The sequence below is a fragment of the Metopolophium dirhodum genome, chromosome 2 (assembly GCF_019925205.1).
Source record: "Metopolophium dirhodum isolate CAU chromosome 2, ASM1992520v1, whole genome shotgun sequence".
Lineage (NCBI taxonomy): Eukaryota > Metazoa > Arthropoda > Insecta > Hemiptera > Aphididae > Metopolophium > Metopolophium dirhodum.
The window spans coordinates 34315542-34338551 of NC_083561.1; the positions used below are offsets into that span (position 1 = coordinate 34315542).

The window sequence follows — 23010 nt, forward strand, 5'->3', positions numbered from 1 at the left end:
GTAAGTATAGGCAAATGTGTATAATCTTGCAGTAGAAGATATACTATTGTATATACAAATAAATGCACTTTTGTATGAAGCTTATATAGATTTAAATGTCTTAACCAATTGGAATCAGATTTTTCATACATAATCATCAGACTCTGGAAGTTTTCTTATAGCTTCGTTTTTCAACCCCTATACATAGGTTGTCTATAGCAATATAATCTATAGAGACTTGATATTTTCTTGGTATCTATTCGCACCACAATGTAAGGGTGAACTCATCAGATAGGATTTTTAAAAATTCTCATTTTAAAGAAGTTTTTACAGGGATTTTGTTTCGGCAAACGGAAATATAATATTTGCAGTATGTATACCCAATACATTATAATAGCGCTGTATTTTAAAAATTTGTTAATTTTTTTACGGGCAAAGTCGGGTTATAATGCAGCTAGTATATCATGTATAAATATTATTATTGTGGTTTAGTATAATATAATGATCATAATAATAATATTTATTCGTCTCATAATATATTATGTATATAGGGCCGTTGTCATATAAAAATACTTGTATATAATATATATATTATTTCCTAGATGGTAGACGCATTATAATACGTCGAGTCGTCGTCGTTGTCACACCGTTTATATACACCTTATGATATCGTGAGACGTACTCAAAGCGAAAATGGTTCACCGAAGTCTTTAAAAACGTATAAAAATTCTTTGGCGCCCGCGCCGACTGTATTACGGTCGAATGCCAAGGACACTAACGCGCCCATAGCTCCCAGCGTTCAAGTCTCTGCTGTGACTATAATCGTATTATAATAATAATATTATTATCATTGTTGGGTAGTCGCCATCAGAACATGTCGTTGGAATATTATATTATTAGTGCACTATAGTCTATAATATACGTACGTACAAACCGTACAGACTACAGGGTGACTTACCAGATGCGCTCATCTTCATTTTTTTCTGCAATTATGAACTTCTTTAAACCTTTTTTAAGGATTATATTATTATAATAATATATATTATACAAAATACAAATAAGAACAAAAATAAGTATTTTTACACAATCTTTAGGTATGTAACTGTATTGGTACCAATATATATATATATATTTGTATATTGGTACATTGCAGGTATCTTACCTATACAGTTTCTAAAACGGATTAAGTTCACGAATTTCGATACTATCATTGGGCGTTTTACCTTTATGGAACTATATGATTGCGATTTAATCGTCTAATTTATTTATTTACCTAATGAATAAAATCGATTAATGATGTCTGATTCATTGCTCGATATATCAACATTTTTGACCTGCCCATCTTCTGTGCAGTGTATCTATACAATTACGATAGGTCAAACGAACAGTATAATAATACGTAATAATATAATAATATCACATACTACATGTTGTGCGTGCGTGTATATCATACAATGCCGCGTATAAATAACATTATATTATATTATGGTAGTTATTGCTGTCGCGATAGGTATTATAATATTTTTCAAATAGTTTTTTCGCGGGACGGAATATTCCGGTTGAAACTCAATGTCATATTATTGTGTACGCAGTCTTGATTAGGAAAACGTGGGCTATATAATATTAAATGTACCTACGTCGGGGGTGCCCACGACGAGATGATGGATACTATAAAGTACAAGATATACAGGTATAATCGTAATGTATATGTGAAAATAATTATCCCGACCTCCGCAAAAATATATATTTTTTTTGTTTTTGGATAAAAACACGCAGGACCATTGACTCTGCGCATGCAGTTGTTAAATATTATATTACTCCAGTCGGGCGAGGTATATCGTAAATTTTAGATTTTAATAAACATTTTATTATTCTGCAAACTATACATTCGCGTTTATATTATGACATATAATTTATATATACACCCAATTATGATACAATATATTATGTACCCACCCACAGATATTGCTTATAGCTGTTATGCGGCCACATGGGCACCGCAAATAATAATACAATCGAATGAAAATGTCGCGTGTTTCACTAACCTCTAAGATTTGGTCATCGAAATAAAAATAATAAAATTGCGAATTTTTCGATCACTTAGGTAATATAGTTATATTATACTTACAAACCGTCGTTATTCGTTTTTTCGTCTTATATTCGTCTCGACTGCATCGGCAAGTCGACTGACTAAATCATTGCCGGGTGGTACATAATATAATATAGGTAGGTATGTACTTCATTTTTTTCCACAGTTCTTTGCGATTTCTTAATTAGAACAAGAATTCGTGTATGCAATTGTTATTATACATTATTTTAGTCTGGGCACGACTGCACGACACTTGAACATAAATTTGCACCGTTGCACAATAATATTGTATTGTTGCACCTACGCGCGCTGCAGATGTGAAAATGTCAGTTTGCTATACATTCGAAAGGGTGTTATGATATGCTATTATTATTATACTGTGCTCTAGATCTGAAAACGCAGAAAATAGTTGCCCTATCGGAATCATTAGTAATATATAGCTCGGACAATAATATGCGCGTATAGACTATTATTGGTACTTACACGAATAATAATATATAACCAATTATCTCAACTTATACAACGATAATATTATGTAACGGAACGTGTTGCAATGTAATTTAATATTATGATATTATATTATATTTTAAAATATTATGATCTATCAATGATATATATTTTAATAACCATGTCGATCGTCCGTTATTTTATTATTATTATCTCATGATAGATCGAAAAGAGTTACTTATAAACATAAATTGTACGCTGTTCTTATAATATTTTGTATGTATATGGCTATTTCAATGATGTGTATATGTATTATGCCTTACTAATAGGCTTACTAAGTTAAACACTCAATAGCCACAATATTAGGTACCCTTCATATATTATTACGTGGAAGTTTTTGGTTTAAGCGACCCCGACACAATTAAAAGTATATACATAACTGAAATATTTAAAAGAAAAACATTAAATAAAACAATTTCTTAAAGCTCTAATATTATGGGAAATTTAAGTAAATGTTTAAAAGTTCAAATTGTATTAATGATCATCATTAAATATTCAAACAGTTTCGATAATACGGCAAGACACCCTATATAATATATCGTTGGTATATTTCAATAATTAAATAAACGTATTGTTTATTAAATATATTTTATAATGTAGGTATACCTATTGTTTCGTTTGCGACCACGTAATATCGTTTTAAATTATAGTGTAAATGTCTCCTCTGAACACCGCATGCAGGTTTACCAGCTGTGCTCGTGTGAAGCACGCGTGTGTGTGTACATTCCGTCTTACAAAATAATATAATAATAATACAATTCATATTATTATTATTATTATTATTATTGCAGTTAACGAGAAAGAGAGACAAGACAACAATAATTTAACTACATTATATTATTATAATATTATGTATTAATTTTTATGGAAAATAACAGAATGACTACGGTTGTCGTACGCGATATCGGCGGCCGGCAGTTAATGATTTCGATATTTATGTAACAAAAACTATATATTGTTATTATTATTGTAGATTTTCGGTTGATATTTCCTCGGTGCTGTTTTCGGTCGAAATGACAGGAGAGTTATCGGAGCATAAACTACACCATTCGGATTGCGCGTGTGGTTTCGACATGCACGCCGAACGCTATTTTTTACGTATTCAATATTTATGTATATATAATACATATATATATAATATATGAATGACAATCTGTGATCATTGAACACACAATCTAGGTGTTTGTCGTTATTGTTATTATTATTATTATTATGTTGTTTTTAAAGCGTTCGTCGTCGATCTATTGAGATTGTCTAGTTCATTGGTCTTGCGCGAGCCGTACATGTATACAATAATATATAATATTATATAAATTTATATAAGAATGCTATAACGATAGTTAAGCGCATCATGGTCGAATTATAAACGAAGTTTTACTGTACTTATTGTGTTTCATTCACAATATGTTGAACTATTTTTTCAATTTAGTGTTTTTAAATTAAACTGTTTTGTGTTTTAATATTATAATAGGTATATATAACAGATATATGTGATAACTGTTATATGTATAACAGATTTCAAATGTGATTCCCGGAAATAATTAAATGGTACTTAAAACACGTCTGTGCGCTTAAATATCGTGATAATATTATAGATGAATAATAATAATAATATAATATGTTAGACACTCAGACGTTATATTATCATATTGTTATTGTACGATCTCTACGATCGGCTCCCGATTTGCAATTTTAACGCTTGCAATACAGTAATTATGCATAATAGCATAATATTACTATTTACTATATAATAAGTTATTATGTCTATTATTTCCACCTTATAATCCGTTGTTTGAATTGGATTTTTCCAACGTTATGACAATAAAACGAATTAATTTAATGTACATTATGTTATTGTTCTCTTGTCACGATATTGGTAGGTACTAAGGTACTCTAATTGTAGGTATTATGTAAAAAACAAATCGCAAACGTCGCTGTTTTTTTTTATTTTTTTTGATAAGCAGTCGCTATTATAACATGTTCGTTGTGTACTTACCTCTACACGTATAATATATCGTATTATATTTTTGAAACCCGAGAACGGAACCGGTTTGAGTAAAAAAAGAAACTAAAATCCTCGTTTTGAACTGTCGAATTACACGTTTAATTACCTTTTTCAAACATAATAATAATAGATACAGGCATACAGCAGTCGATACGATTATTATTATAATAATGATATATATACAAATTGTTTTCGATTAGTGGACAAAATATGAATTAACTTCGTTTTCGTGTTTCCTGACGATAGTAACCTATACGCGAGGCAACCTATTTACGTCATTAAATTCGCGACGGTATAACGCATAATACCTTCCTATATAAGCTAAGTCCGAAATCAACAAAATAATTATAAATAAATAAATTATGTTACAACGCAGTAGTGAATTTTAAGTCTAAATAATTTATGTCTGGAGCACAATTATTTTAGATGAGTTTAAATTATTTACAATCTTACCATGCTGTATATAATAGGGATCATCAATTATTATTTTTTGGTGGCCACTTTATAAATTCAGGAAGTTTTCGGGGACATCAACATTGAGTGTACGAACGTTTTTCCAAAGAAAGTAAAGGCAAGATAAAATTAAAACTAATGAAAATCTTTCACTTAATTTATCATAAAAAAAAACTAAATAGAGACATAAAGTTCATTCGTGGGCCGTCATTTGAACATTAGAACTTTTGAAAACGTCCATAGATGCTGTGAATCCATTGTGATAGAAATAAAAATAAATAATCCCTTCGATTTCAAGTACTAGGCTTATTTACGTATAATAATATATATATAATTATGTATATAATTATAATATTAATTCGTGATATAAGCACGTACAGTGCGCGGTGGAGTCGAAAGACGACTAGGGGACGCCAGGAGAGGGGGGTAGAAAAAAGACCCAATGTCACCTTCTTTCGAATCCGGTCAATCCGGTCGGGTCGGGTCAGGTCCGCGATAATAATTTAATAATAATATTATCATATTATTATTATTCGCATCATCGCAATGAAATCGAACGCGAAACGGGCTTGCGGCGTCGTCGTGTATAATATTATACACCTTACGCGCGCGCGCATATTTTATGTAATATATTACATTATAATAATATTATCGCAATGTCAAACACATGCTACACAGCTGAGGATGCACGATGGTTGAGATATGGAAAACAGATAGGTAGGTTACCTTTGCACCTTATAGTACCTACACCTGCTGAGTGTCCGCGGAAAATGGCATCGAGCCTTGAGGCGCGACGGTGCTCCGAGGCAGACGCTTTATCGTGCGTATTTATAATATTATAATAATATAATGTTATTCATTTTTTTTTCCACGCAAACGTGTACGACACATATACACGCATTGTAGGTATACTCAGTATATTATAATCTGACACATTATATTATTATTCTAAGCCGGAGACTTGCGAGTGTTGTGCGTCCGATCATCAGAATTCATATATTATAAACAATATAATTATTTTATTGGGTTTGTTGAAAAATAAAATAATAATTTCTCTATTGTGTAAAAATAAAAATGTTTTGTATGATAAATAGTAACTATTGTATGTTCCGCATTATATAATTAGCACGGAAAACAAAAAAAAATAATAATTAATTAATATTCTCTATTAATTAATTTAAGTGTTGTAAATATTTTTGAGTTACAGATATTATACATTTCAGGATGCAAAGATGTGACCCTTGGGTCACGGGGGCTGAGCCTCCGGGTATGAGTTGGAGTGGACATGCAGGAGTTAATAGTGAGCGAGGGTGATCAGGGGGAACAGCACCTTGGCCCTAGTACATTAATAATAAAATTATATAATTTTCTGGTTCGTGTATACGCATGTGTATTTGTCGGATTCGGCTGGGGTTTATTATGTTTAACTAATCGGTGGTTGAGACATTATATACGCATTATTATTTGTAGGTAGGTACTTGTATTTCTATATCTGTATAGTATATTTAGTTCACGTGTATGATGTCCAAGAAGATTATCCAAAATTAGTAACTGTGCAAGGGTCACCTCGACCCGAGGGTTGTCATTAAAAACTCCTTATTGGGGTTCTTGATGGACAATGATGCGTTGTATAATAGAGGGCGGTAAATCGTAGTCTATTATAGTTACACACCAATGATGCGATGACAGTTGTATATTATATAGGATGATTTTCATGACATCAAAGTGCACTCATTATTTCAGCCAATATTTTTGTTATTATATTATAGGCTTAACTGTATATAACATAGGCACTTTATACTTTTATATACGTTTCTACGATGGTGACTTTTTAACATTTTTTTATTGACAAATATCATACTTTTTACATTTTTTACCACTTCAAACGGAATATTTTGAATATTTCGATATCAAATTGTATGGACATCAAACATTAAATCACTCAAATTAACTTAAAATTAGATGTATAATATTATGCTTGTATAATGAGGTAAAAAGGTATTAGGTATTTGTTCAATATTTAATATTTATTGGTACATAGTTCTCGTCAAAGAATTCTGGTTCAGCATAGTAAGAGTAAAATTTCTGATTTGCATAAAAAAAATAATTAATCGAATATTATAACTATTGTACATAATTACATTTTCTAAACGCATAGTGTAAGAAGTACTTTAAACTCTTAAAAACTTAAAAAAAGACAAAACTTGATTTGTATTATTAAAGTTTGCTGTTAATACTTATTAAACCACTCAGCCCGTACTACCTATTATAATAATATGATATTGGCAATAGTACATATTATATTATTATTATGTAGGTACTAGGTTCTCGTTTCGGTTTTGTGTATCGCGTGTCACTTATTAATATCATATTATTATTATCATCTTTTGAATAGGTATACTTATACGAAGAAAAACGTTATACTGAGATTATTATACTTATTATTATTACTATTACATGAATGTAGGTATATTATAGAGTGTATTGGGCACTGTGGACGTGTATGTTATGTATTTTGAAAAAAAAATAAACGAAACAGCCCGGCGGGGTTTTTATATGTTATTATAATATACGAACTAGCAATATATATTGCTATATAGACGTACGAGTAACTGATGCAGCAGTGGATCCTGCAAACAAACGCGTATTCTTCGATAAAAATCTTGAGAGATACAATATATATATATATGTATGGTAAATAAATTAATGACTATATTAAAAAAAAACCATCCGGCCCAAAACCACGTGTAAAAAACTGCGCGGACTTTGAATAATAATAATACGTCGCGTCAGCCGCTTAACTCTTTGGCTATATTTAATATAATATATTATAATATTGGCTTTAGACGACGACCGCTAGACTTAGATTATAGGTATACACATGGTCGTACGCAATAGGCTTATCGGATGTTAATTTGCATAATATATTATTATGATAATGCACGCTATATTAACGATTGCATTTCCCTAACCCCAGGCCCGTGGTAAATTAACAGATCTGTGAACTCGCTGCAGCAGTATTTAGATACGACATCGAGCGAGAACGTTTAATGTATATTTTTTTCCAAATCATTAATCTTTGATTGTGGATTCTCGGCCATTTCGAAAACGACAACTGCAAATTGCAATTATGACGAGTGTGTTGCGCAATGCTTTTATAATATTCACAGTTTTATTCAAAATTTGATTTTTGAAATTATTGTACCTATTCTTAGAGATACCTTATGTCAGATACTTAGATTTATTATTTATTTAAAGAGACAATCTTGTGGTGATGTAAACTTTGTTTTTTTTTCAAACGAGAACCACTTTTTTTTATTGTAAATTATTAAACCGATAATATTATTTTGAATATGTTGATGGATTTAAATCAAAATTTAATCTTGTCGATGCTATATTATTAAACTTCGTGTAATCTCTTGAATTGTCGTCCCTTAATATATTGCCTATACGCAATTCACTGAAGAAAATAGTGATTTTAATTAGAAAAAAAATATTTACCACATTAGTCATATACTCAAGAATCCCAAATATCAGATTTTGAATAAATGCATTACTAAAGGAAAATACATTCATCGATCCAATCAGAATCTAAAATGGCGGTTAGCATGGTTGGTGAATTGCCCCGTATGCGTTCATATAAATACAATAAATTCGTTGAATAGATCGTCGAAAAATACTTAGGTATTATATATCATGCGCATAAACGTGTATTATTATGATTTATTCGATTTCCATTGTTCGGGATCGAGAGAAAATATGCCTTTTCGTCGTATGTAAAGTACATAATATACAGCAGCGGCCGCCGCGCATACACGCGCTATAGTACGTTCAACTGTTATTGCGATTTTGCGCCATTATAACAATAGCATTTCAGTAATAATTATATTCTTATGAAATGTGAATTGTGATCGTTATTATACTTTCTTTTCGACGATCGTCCCACGTATCAGTGGCGGCGGCAGTAATAGCTCGTACTTATATTATAAACATCTATTTATTATTGTATATTTATACATAACAGTACATGGACAGAAGAGGGATTACAAAACACGACAATATCGTCCGCCGAAACAAAACACGTCGAACGTCGTGAGTGGGATTATGTTTTCCCGGCGACGGAATGGAATATTATTGAAAAAAAAAACTGTACCCCCATGACTTTGTAAAATAGAAAAATGCAGTCAAAACGTACTTATATACCACGATGATATATAATATGACGGCGTAACAATATTATATCGGCTATACATTTTTAATCGCCATCAATCTCTGCCGCAGCGCACGCGTCCATTGTGCGTATCACAGTGTACAAATGTACAATAATGATATGATACGGTGTATAGGTACCCATTAAATTTTATGTACGTCATATGGCGGCGGCGTGAAAGAACTCGATCTCGGCCTGTCAGTCCGTGTTTGGTGTTAATTAAAACAATACGTATGGGTACGACCGATGCCGCCCGCCGCGGGCGATTTCGTGTTTTCGCAATCGTTGAATCCAAAAGACGACGACGCGACGATGTGAACGGAAACATTTATGATATAATATCGTTAGGTACACAATATTAATATGATACAAAACGTGTCGAAGAGATAGTGTGTGAAGTTGGCATATCCTACGCCATGGCCAAATCGCTACAAGCAAATTTATCCATGAATTTATAAAATAACCGTACCCCCGCGGGGAGTCGATGATGCTTGGGCGTCAGCCCCCTCCCCCCAGCCACCACTCATACAAATCAGTCCAGATAAATTGTAAGTTATGTAGTATAGTTCTTTAATTGTAAGTAATTGTATGTCCATACCCGAGATATTTAGACGTGGTAGGGTAGCCAACTTCACACACGTGACACGATAGTACAATATATCAGAACTTATATCAAATTCAGCATGATTTACGTCTGTCGATCGTTGTTTGGCGGCATTGCGTTTTTTTCTCTTTCGACGCCCGTCTTGTGAACATGTAGTAATAATATTATATACTATTAGACATACAGCTGGACGTTGGGGGTTTAGGCTACCGTCAATGTCACACAGTTTATTTTATTATTATATTATATTGGTTCTGCCTTTCAAAGGTAAAATTTGCTTTCAGCAGAACCAACGTAGTATTGTTACCTTTAATATTAGAGACTTATTATGAAATGAAAAGGTAAATAATATTATTTAGGGTCATATCTTACACTTTAAATGATGTTTGAATTTGGAAATCAAATTATTACATTTTAACACTGTAATATTTTACTCGGTTTAAAATTAAAATAACAATAATACCTTACGGGGTGTTCAATTCTAAGGCTAATAAAATTGGTTCTCCTGAACGCAGACGAGTCAACGCATGCGCGGGTGTGGCGTCCTATTGAAATCCATAACGCGTTAATATAGCATTATTCTTGTGACACGATTGGTATAATAATTGTGGTAGGCATCTATAGACGTTCGCGCTGCGGGTTGCCTACGCGTATTAAAGGTATACAGTGCAGTGCATTGCGAAACGGGTTCGATCGTTTCACCCGCTGCAGGACGCCGTGATAAATCAACCACGTGTGAACCTCCCCGGCACAGATTTATTTCGTCTCTATGATGTATCGCGCGCGTTTATAATATAATAATATGTGTTACCGGAGGCTCTCGCACGCCAGCTTGTCTGGTAACCACGGCGACGACGACGACGACGATAAGTGAAGATATAACTATATATTTAATATTATAAATTTTACTGTTTTCATCGCATAAATCAACTGGAGTGCTGGAGAGAGAGAGAGTGAGAGAGAGAGAGTGAGAGAGAGAGAGAGAGAGAGGTTTGTCGATCCAAAAATAAGTAACAATATAATATAGTTGGTTAATTTTTTTAATTTAATAAGACATTTTAACTCGTTAATTATTATGCGTTGTAATTATAAAAAAACTCATGCTTATTTGTTATACCTATTACCTACTAAACTATTATACAAACACGATTGTTTTCGATTCGTTCTCGCGTAAGCTACTGCTTTCCGCGGGGACGCACGGAAATGCAATAATGTGATTGTTAACTGTATTAAGGCGAATACAAGGACTGTTAATTAAACACATAGAGCTGCTGGTGAAGCGGTTAGCGCGTTAAACAATAATAATAATCGTCTCGAAAGTAAAGGAAAAGAACAAGCTCATTGTTATACGTATACGTTATATATAATATTATAATATAATGTATACTCACCCGCCATGTAGTCCGAAAACCGTTCAGACGAGTTACGTAAATGCGTAACAATAATGTAATAAACATTTATATCTAAATGATGTGCCCAACTATATAATAAACGCTCGTCAGTTAGGTATATTATATTATTATTATGACTTTGGACGGTGTATATTATTTTTCGTTTGTATTTTCCGTTCGTAATGCATGCCCTGGTGCAGCATAATGACGATGTCGCGGACTCTCGCTGCAGGTGGTCACTTCATTTAGAAAATCGAGACCCATGAGTATCTATAATATTATTATTATATAATAGCACCACGAATATAGCTACTTTCTGTCGATCCGTAGATATTAAAATAATAATATTACGACGAGCGTCTGTACTCTGTACTGTAAATTCTATTATATTCCCGTGGAGGTGATGGAAATATACTATTACATAATAATAATATGTAGTTATGCGTTGTCATTGTTTAGGTACTCACTTTGGTTTTGTCGCCGACAGTTAGGTAAAACTATTTTATGACGAGTCGAAAAAAAACACAGTATATAAATATATATGAATAACAAAGTAACTACAACCGGTAATAACAAAAAACTTGCAGGCACAAATTTCTAAAAAAGAAACAACAATAATGACATGCGTTTATTATATTGATATTTTTATTTAAAATTATTTTATTCAAATCACAGTTGATATTGGTAATAATATAATTTGACAGTTCAATTTAAAATTTTTTTCTAACGAAATGTACTCCCAAACCAAATAATTCACGATCAATCATATTGACTATATTATTATGTCTGACATAGACTTTTCAATAACATCCGTAATCGTTTACCGTATATTACAGAAATCAACAACCATCATCACCATATACCGCGTATAATAATATCATAATATAATATTATACAAATGTAAGTACGTTATAATAATAAATATAATATAATTTGAAATGGACCGCAAATCGCTGCTTTCCCGCGTTTAAAAGGAAAATGCCAATTCCGACCTAATAGGTACATAAAACGTAACGTGCCGAACAGCTCGAAACGTGGTTATTATAATTACATATTATATATCAAATACATACATAATATACCGTCGTACTTATCTGTCCATTATTATTATGATGTTATTATATAGTGCATCGGTGCGCATTTATTATGTGCACCTAAATATTTATTGTCTATAACATAATATTATATTATACTGGGTGATTTTTTTCCGAATTTCTAGGCGATATCTCACGCTGCCACGAAACGTAAATGTTAGCGTGTGGTCGTTTTACGATGGTTTCAAAAACGAGTAGGTACCAAATTTATGTTGTGACATTTTCGACGAATGTGATTTGACTTTTACCTACGTTAATAAATAAAGATTTGTTTTAAAATATTATTCATATTTGTATTATATACCTAACAATAAATAAATAATTTGTGTACGTCCATCATATAACCTTGTAGGTAATTTGATTACTATAAATATTGAAATTACGTTAATGAGCTAAAAACTAAGTAGGTACAATAAACTAATTAATTTACGGTATGTTTTAAAATCAAATTTATTCAGGAATCGAAAAATTTTCCAAACAATTAGTTCAAGCCGTTTTAAAAAATAAAAATTAAATTAAAACAGCTCTTTTGTACCATTTTGCGTTTGTGACGAATGTATAGCTTTTGGCATATATAATATAAAACCGTGGACTATTATCAAACATTTTTTAAAAGGTACCTTCTATAGGTAAAAGGTGAAACTAAAAGCTCATAGCGGACTTGATAGTTAATTTACTTTTACGAAATAATAGAACCGTATATAGAATTATACCACGTTGTCTGTGTTGCCGAGTTATGTATAAGATATATTGAGGTTCGTGGGATAAAAAAAAAAAAGATAACAATCACCCTGTATATTATAAGTACCTTGATTATAATATTATTATATTGTACTCGGAGGTGTTGCACTGGTATAATACACATGTATAATAATATAGATAATGCATGGAATTATTTATATATTTTTTCTCGATTAACTTTTTCACTCCGATTTCTGCAACAGTCCGTGCGATTTAGGTCAACGTCAAATACGCATTAAAATTTTGCGAATGGCGATTTGGGGGAGGGGTGGGGGGAGAGAAATAATATTATCATTTCGTTTGTCGACTTCAACCTGCGGCGCTAGATAATTTGTGGTGCGTATTATAAAAAATATGTACTTCACGTAATTGGATCTACACAAAAAAAAACGAAATCAGCTCACACCCGGTCATTAACGACTATGGATTTATCATTTATATAAACAGTATATCAGCGCTAACTATATAATAATTTAACATGGGTACGTGTACTTACTCGTTATCAACAATATCATAATGACACAACATACCTATAATATTATATTGTGACTTCGTTATAATAATGTACACCTCCATTTTTTCGGTTCAATAATCGTGCTCGTATAATATGTAGGTAAGAATAATATAACGACCGCACTTGTTACTTATAATTAGTATTTTTATTTTACGGTCGTCTCAGCTTTCCGTGTTCTTCGTCGACGAGCCCTTGCATAGGTATTATACGCCACACTCATCTGTACAGTTTGCGAAACATCGTACGCAGTCAAATTATATAAATTATATTATTATCAATTCAGGATTAAAAACCCATTTGGCCCCTAAAGACGAAACTATCTGTGAGCCCCTTCAAATTTCAAACATTAACCCTTTTAAAATCACTTCTAAAATGTATTTTAGTATTTATTCTTAAAACTGATTTTCAATAATTTAAAAACTTTACCATAATAATATATTGTTAGAAAATATCATTTATTTATTTATAATTCAACAATTTTTGAAATTTATTTTGAAAATGCGCATTAATTCATGTTTTTGTAAAAGGAATGGTACTCCCCTCTTACATTTAATACGATAATAGTTTGTTATAGTATCAATTATGAATATAATATATAGATGGTATAACTAGATAACACGATTACACGAATATACCCAACGTTATAATACATTTAGGTATGGACATCGAGTGGTCACCAATAGGAGATTAAAAAAAAGTAAAACGTCAAAAGAAAAATTCGATTCAACGCGATTTTCATGCTATTTATTTGCGAGAAATTGCGTGTCTTATAGAAGCACATAACTCCTTAATATATAATATGTGCGTATACACAAAACGGATGGAGAAGTAAACAAAATGCAATTTGTAAACAACATAATATAAAAAAACCGAGCGTCAAACTGTACAAACATAATATATCAATTTAATCAATAGTCATATAGTTTATAAAGCAGTTATTTTACATGTAAAAATATGTGTTTTTGAAAAAAAAATGTTATGGCTTTACTATTGTACTACACTTAAGTCTTTTTCTTATTTTTTGAATTCTGACAAAGATTTATTTAAATTTTTACAAAAATATTGTTTCTGATAATTTCGATACTAAAATAATAATCGAATACCAATCGAATACCGTGAACAAGTATAGGTACTTAGTGGTTAGTTATAAATTGACTAGCGTTTAAATGAGTGCGGTTGGCGGGTTGGAGCAGCCTAGAATATATTTGGTTACTCCTCAAAATAACAGCGCACTACTCCGCACCACTCAAAATTTAAAACAATGTAAAAATATTAGGTACATTAATCGAGACACTGTCTGGTAAAAAAAAAAATTGTAATAAAAATAATCATCCAGTTCATTACATTTTTATATAGGAGTTTAAATGGAAAATGGAAATATAGTATTATATAGGTTAATAGTACTCATTGGCTATATTATACTTGTACCGATATTGAAAAAAAAATGGTAAAATAATAATAATATAATTATAACGAGGCGTTAAATCTGCAGCAAGTGGCAGATAGGTACAACAGGGCTCTAATCGTCGGCGCTGGATAAACGATTTCTACAAAGCGAAATCGTCGATTATCATCGGTATTTTTGATACAAGTGCACACCACGGCGATCGTTGAATCGTGAAAACGGTGCGATAATTTAACAACAAAACTAAAACGATATATCATTAGGTAGGTACACACTGTATGACTGCATCGACGATGAAAATGAAAACCGTTTCGTACTTGAGTTGACATGCCGAACTTTTATAATACATACATTAGGTGAAAAGATTTAGAAACATTAAATGTTAGGTGACGGACTTAGTCGCGCGTGTCGGTTTTTTAAAAAATATTATTGACTTTCAAGACGATTATTTTTCTTTTGACAGTGGTGTTGCCCCATTGCCACTATTGACTGTATTATATACGTTCAATTAATTTAAAAGTTCACGTGCAAACACGTAAATTCTTAATTGTTCGATCAACACTGATTAACTGAGCTGGACAGGCCTTATCAGATACAAATAAATCTGATAAAACCCAGACCCGTAAATTCTTCAAGTTTTTTCGCATAAAGCTCATATTATTATTTACAAATGTCTTGATCGGAGGACGTGTCAAGTATTTCATGGGTTATGAACTTATGTGTAGTTTTTAAAAACGAAAAATTATCGGCCCACGCCTTAAATGCTTGGCACGCTATTAAAGATTCCGTAATTTAGCAACGGATTTTGGTGTCATTCCCCGCAATTGAGCGCTTTTTCTCCGTAATTCTCTACATTTTTATACATTATTTATATTGGCCATTTAGGCGTATATTCCGAGTACGTTACATATTATGTTCAGACTTTGAAGGCACGATCGGATTATTACGTGAAGTTTTCGATTTGTCATTTCCATTATTGTTATTTTCATTATTAATATTACTCATTATTATGATTATTTCGTTTCTTTATTCGGTCCGTTATGTGTTTTTAATCGTGTACTCGTGTAATAATGGTATTATTGTTATACATTTTTATGTGGTACAGTTGGGAGCAGCGAACGGCTCGTAACAATAAAATACGACACGAATCGTTATTAAATTACTACGCAGTTCTGGACTGTATTATATATAATATTATATGTACCTACTGCGCTACTGTTATGGCTTTTTTTTCGCTTTTCTTTTTCTGAACGATTTTTATACCATAATAAAAGCTTTTACCATTCTCGCTCTCAGTGCAAAATGTATAAGTGTGCGTGTGGGTTTCTGCACACCGGTCGCTTTCCCCCCCATTACGCCCCGTTATTAATCTTTAACCTGGCAATGAGTTTTTCGACTTGGCTTTAATCGCGGGCGCGCGCATATACAAGAATAATATAATAATTGTGCAACTATAGGTACTGCAGTTTCTCGCGGTGAACGGGTGACCCGAAATTATTGCGCATGCAATATGCGTTTTGTTATTACATATATATATATATATGTATGAATTTACAATATAGTCACTGTGTATTATTATCCCCTTTATCTAATTGCGGGCTTTGAGGATTTGAACGACATTTTTAAAACCTTATCTCCTATATTATTGTAAAATGCTGTTAGGTGGCGCTTGTTGTGATTTCACGCGCTCACACTTAGATATTATTATTTATTATACACTGCGACCACTACGTGATTTCTTGCCGGAAATTGATCGCGTTACTGTGAGGAGGCCAGGAGGGGACATTGCACACGGACGGTTTCCCCTCCATTTCGTGTCAAAAACTCAAGGAATCGATTTCACGTTTAACGGGATTGGGCATCATAGATTTATGAGCGTGTAACGTGAAAACGAACAAAAATTTAAATCCATAATATTATAAAAAAACGCTGTGGGAAAAGATATAAAAATATCAATTGCAAGTATGGGCGATGGGCGTCGAAAAAAATCGGGTATTAAATGAGGGGATATACTGCAAGGGTTTCGCGAATTTATATTCGTTTAAGCGGTCGTAATATTATGAACGTATTGGCTTAACGTCTCGCGTATGATTGAGATTTTTCGCTTTATCGGTTTCAGTTCGACGGGGTGTAATGAGCAAAAAACTGCAAAAGTGAGACACACGCACGTGCGATTAACGTCAAGGCAGGATTAACGCACGTGTCGAATCGGTTAATTGCGATAACGATAAATTAACAATCTCGATCGTATAATAATGGACACGCGCGCTCGTTTGACGATGAACGAGTTAAGGCATTATTCAGACAAATCGATCGATTATAATAAACAGCTGTAACGTTCGCGAATTCGTTACGACCGCTCGTCCGTCTGCACCATGCAACAAAATTAAAAAAAAAATCGCGTGCGTGGGTGACATATTCTATAAACTCTTTACGCGGAACTGTGGCCATGTTATGTTTCTCGGGGACAGTTCAGGGCAAGCTTAATTTTGTCCTGGCCAGACTTCCAAATACTTCTGTACATATGTATAATATACGTAATATCTGTATAATGTAATTTTTTACAATTGTTCATAAAGTCGTAACTGTATCGTCAAATCGGAAATGTTTGGACCTAGGTAACTTTTTCTATTACTATAGTATTATATTTCGTTTGTTAAAAATAAGAACATAATAGGTACATTTATCGTTGATCGATAATGAAAATGATAAAAATACATTTATGATAGAGTTGTGCGTTGGTTGGGGTGAAGTAGGCAAAACGATAATTTCCCTTGATGCACGTGACCTCCCCTGTCGTCTTTATCACATTTATACTGAGTGGTGCAGTCGGTCATCCGCGAATAGCTAGTGTTCGTTTTCACCGTGTAATATCGTACCATATTCGACTGTATTTTTAAATCGTTTATCAGATATAGATCGTCGCCAACGTCATTATAAAACCGACATAGCGTATAATATAATAATAATATGTGGTGCGGTGGTGGAACAATGGGTCTCTGGGCGGGGCGCCGCGGGGGAGGTGTATACATATATATAATACGAGCTCGGTGAAAGTGCTCGCCCGGACTGGGTCAGTGTTGCATAATAATAACGCAGAGCTCGCGTCCTTGTTGTTCTAGATTCACGCGCGGTCCGTAATATGTATATATATATATATATACAGTCGTGTAAAAATATAATACACTACACACACACACACACACACTCACACTCACACATAGATTCTTTCCACCGGTCTGGGTGTGGGGTGCAGCGGAGTGGCGTGATAGACGTGCAAACCGAGAGGCCGCAGCAGTTGCAATAATATTATATTATGTTCTATACGTGTATGCCTACACTATCATAATACATTGTGGTAGGTATTCGGGTGCGTGCCAGACGTCTCGAGTCCGCGACTGAATGTGGTGGAGGTGACGTTTACGTATCACCCGGCCGTTGCTCAACGCTATATTATAATAATAATAACAATAATAATAATAATAATTATTATTATTATTATCATTGCAAACGTACTACGATGATGATAAAAACGATTCGCGGTCGACGCCGACGCGAGAAACGCTACCGCGGTACCGCCACCGTTCTGGCAGTTGAGAAATCTTGGCGTAAAACCATCAGCCGGGCCCAATTTATTATTGTCGTACCTATACCGCAATAGCACTCCTCGTCGCGTACACGCCATTATTATTATTATTATTAATAATTGTTATAAAATGCTGTGATCAATGATACGACCTACCCTATGTATACCATAGCCTGCAGTGGCGTGGCAAAGTGAAATATTTTATCGGGCAATTTATTTTTTTAATGACCTACCTGGTAAGGTACCACCCCTTGACTACTTAATATAGTACTTATTATTTAGGTTATTATTCTTAATAAATATCATCTTTAGATGAAGTCAATCTTGTGCTGCAATTTCTCATCAAATCCAGTACTCACCTACCCGGCACCTACCCCTTTAAAACTATTGAGCAACTGCCCTTCAAAACCACGGTCAACACGCCACTGGCCATAGCGTACCATACTTTGGTCGCTTTATTTTTCCGGAAAAGATTCCTTCTCGTTCTTGCCTCCTAATAAAAAAATAATTTGCATCTACGAAAATCCAAAACGAACTGCTTGAAAAGCGATGAAAAATAGAACGTGAGCTAGTTTTTGGCTGATTTTATAGCGATCGGCACACTTATTATTATCTTATTATCGTACAGATTGTATGAAACCAATATATTATAACATTGTCGATCGAGGCGTAATAAAATCAATAACCGAGAGCAGTCCTTCGACACGACAAAGTACCTAATAATAATAACATTGCCGGCAATGATTACGCGTTTTTGTGCTCGGACACGCGTGTGGGCCGATGACGACAAATAACAACACAAGTACATAATACATACATGTATAATAATTTTACAATATAATATAACATTATTGTCGGTGGGTGTGTACAATTTAATTTCCAGCTCTTTTCTGTTATTATTATTTTTGCATTGGACTGAAATTCGCAGCAATACCATTATTATAATTTATAGTATCCGCGATGTATATAATATATGGACAATACAAAATAATAGTGTCGCTGCCTATAATAATAATATATTATAATATTGCCGCAGCAGCCGCGTCTGTTCGACCTGCAAAGTTAATTAAAATATCCTCGACACATCAGCTCGTTCGCGCTTCCCGAAACACCATTAATATTTTTGTATTATTATTATTATAAAACATTAAGCGTGTTGACACAATTAATTATTTAAATAAAAAACGAGATTATTTTTATATTATCATGTATTATGATGCGATTTCACGTAATAATTTAACCTCGTCCGAATTCAATATAATGTTATTATGGACATTGCCGACGCCTGACACCCGTCGTTATAGCCACTCGATGACTATAGCTCGAAATCGTGGCGATCGCGGTGTTAGTATATAGGTACGCAATTATATTTATTTGGATAATATTTTCAAACGCTGTACGGATTGTCAAGTCCGGGAGCTTCGCCACATTACCCACATTATTATTTATTATTAGGGATCGTGTTTCGATTCATACATAATATATTATAAATAGGTATACAAATAGTACATACAGTAATACATTAAGTATAACATGAGTACGTTGTTTCATGCGATATATATCGTCGTCGTCGTCGTCGTCGTGTATTATAATAATTATGTATCCATATGTAAATATATAAAACACTATAAAACTGTCCACCGCCAACTCACTGCCAACGACATTACGAAATAGAAATAGTCATCGCCTCCCGAGGTCTTATCGTTAATATTATATACAAGTCGCGTGTTATACACTTGTACATAACTTAAATCTTAGGCTTACTTACGCGCATTTCGTACCGTGATTTGCGGCGATCGCCGACGAACGCGACAATCGTTATACCTACTCAACCTAATTTACAACTCATCTTACAACATGTATAAATACCATATTACCCCATTATAATATGTTATGTATATTATGTAAAAATACATAAGTGCATAATTAATAACATTTATAATTCTACAGATTATTATAAAAACCTTTTTCCAAATTAAATCACTGTAAAGCGCATCCGAGTTCCTAATCGCATGCTAAGAAAACACCGCCAGATTTGCACGCCATGTCTTAAAATAAATGTAAATCCTAGTTTCCTAGTTGTATGGCATGTGAATGTTAATATTATACATGACATTTTTACTTACCTTTATTTTGCTTTTTTTTGTGAAGCTTAACTCAAAACATCATAACCGTCAATGCTGAATAGGTAGTTGATTTCGAGTTATAATTTTTGTAAAAACAGATACACGCGTTGTGTGATGAATAATAAAATAATAATAAATAATATAATAATAATAATAATAATGCGACTTTTGTTTCAGGATTGGCGTGAACGGCTTCGACAACCCAATGCGGGATCCAAAGACCGAAGAAGTGAAAAAACTAGTGGGCCTCGTAAGTAAAGAAATAAATACACACACACACACGTCACACAGAACAATATAATATTAATAAATAATCGCATTATAACCGTCGTCTCGTGTTTCGCGCAGGGTGTCAAAGTGAAGATGGACGATCAGGGAAACATTCTCGTGAAAAGGCTGTCCGGAAAGAACGTATACGTAAAGAGCATATCGAACGCCGGTGAAGAGACCAGCATCGGGGCGGACGTGCTCAAATTACCCAACTACTGTCTGGAGAACGACAAACCGGTTAAGGTTAGTGTATTACAATGTCTAGTTTTAATAGTATTTCATATATTTATCACGTATATGACGTATAATGCGATAATAGTTTATTTTACTTTATCACGCCTTACCGCGGCCACTAAGCGCGCAGATCAAGTATAACAATATCCCTATTATACTGAAATATTTTGTTTATTTTATCTTCTACATGTTCGGATAATATATTATTTCCATGGCGACCGAAAATTAATTAATTGATAATAATTAAATACTTAAAATTCTCTATTATAAATCATTAGGTTGTGTAAATATTTAAAATTTAAATTGATGCATGGGGGAGGACGGCCCTCAGGTCTCGGAGGATCGGCGTGGGACAGCGGGAGGTCGGTGAGCGAAGCGAACAAAGGGCAGAGCTCCGTGATAGTCAGTTATATAAAAGATTAATATTAGAGATATTAGAGATTAATATAGAGATGGCAGAAAAGTTTAGAGAGTAAAGGACCGTTTTACAATCATAGGCCGAATTCTGTGGTTTAACCTTGGTTGTACGATTTTAATACGGACATTAAGTAGTTTAAACCAAATTAAAAAATATACTAAGTGCTAAATCCGATATTATTATAGCACATGTATGGTACGTACCACAAATTGTCATTTGATAATAATAGTCATAAAATCGGGTTGCTCTTGTGGCCTTACTTAAATATTGCAATAGACCCCTAGGATTATAATACGCATATCGGGCTCAGAAAAACATAATATTATCATATGGCTTCCTATATCAATAATATTTACATACGAACGGCGGCGAGACATTGTGCAATCGAAACGGTAAAAAAAAAAATGAAAAAAAATCTACTGCATTTGTAATGTCTGCCGCTTCTGCAGCAGCTTTGCCATTTACCGCATTATTATTATTATTATTGCTGTTATTATTATTTACGGTCGGTCAGCGTGTGTATACTACATACATATATATCGAATACGAGTAGCTCGTGTGATGCTGCAGCAGAAGCGGTGACACAAAGTCGGTTACGTCTGTTGCGGTGTGGTGGGGTGGTGAGCGGTAACATAAAGAGACGACTACCGCACCGGTTAACCGGACCAAACGAAACAAGGTGCGTGTCCCCCTTCCCTCTCCCCTACCCAAAACCCCTTATGACTAGATAACGCTCCGACTTTTATGTCTCCATCGCTTATATATATTACTGTACCTATATAGCTGCAGCCGTCGTCGTGTATGTATCCTATAAAGGCACGGCAGCCAATGCTTGGTTAGGTTAGGTTAGGTTAGGTCAGTGCATTATAATAATGATATAATAAATTCACGCTCAAGCATGCTGCTATATACGATTAAAAGTCTTAAAATCCATTTCTTAAAACGCGGCATAATAATTTTTTTCAAAGACCTCGACGATAAATAATATTTTATGTTCAGTATTATAATATATATTAATGTTATTATATTATAACTACGGTTTGGTTAGTATACGGGTAAAGATGGGTACCTACTACCGTACTAGTAGGGTACCGACGACAAGAATATTACGCATTGGCTCGTTTGCGGGGGGTGCCGGTTATGTACCAGCGGTTCTCTAACAGCGAATACTTGCCTCCCCTGTAGCGGATACTTGATTCCCTCGTCAATTCAATGTGAATATTACCTTTATCTTAAATCATCAATCTAATACAAATACCTGTAATGAATTAGTAGATAAGACATGGTTGCGCTCTGCTATGTACAGTCTAATAATAGATTACATCTAATAATTACCTTTTGTTCATAAAAAATTGGTATCTGTCAAGTTTATGAGCTTATGACA

The 23010-nt window shown here is 33.4% G+C and overlaps 1 protein-coding gene across 4 annotated transcripts in view; it reads left to right on the forward strand.

Moving 5' to 3' along the window:
• Nucleotides 1–23010, forward strand: part of LOC132938123 (uncharacterized) — a 168485-nt gene that overhangs the window by 126758 nt on the left and 18717 nt on the right. For all 4 annotated transcript variants that reach the window (XM_061004802.1, XM_061004803.1, XM_061004805.1 and 1 more), the window contains exons 4-5: nucleotides 20882–20954; nucleotides 21053–21217. In XM_061004802.1, coding sequence (XP_060860785.1) covers nucleotides 20882–20954; nucleotides 21053–21217 — 238 coding nt within the window. The remainder of the gene's footprint in view (nucleotides 1–20881; nucleotides 20955–21052; nucleotides 21218–23010) is intronic.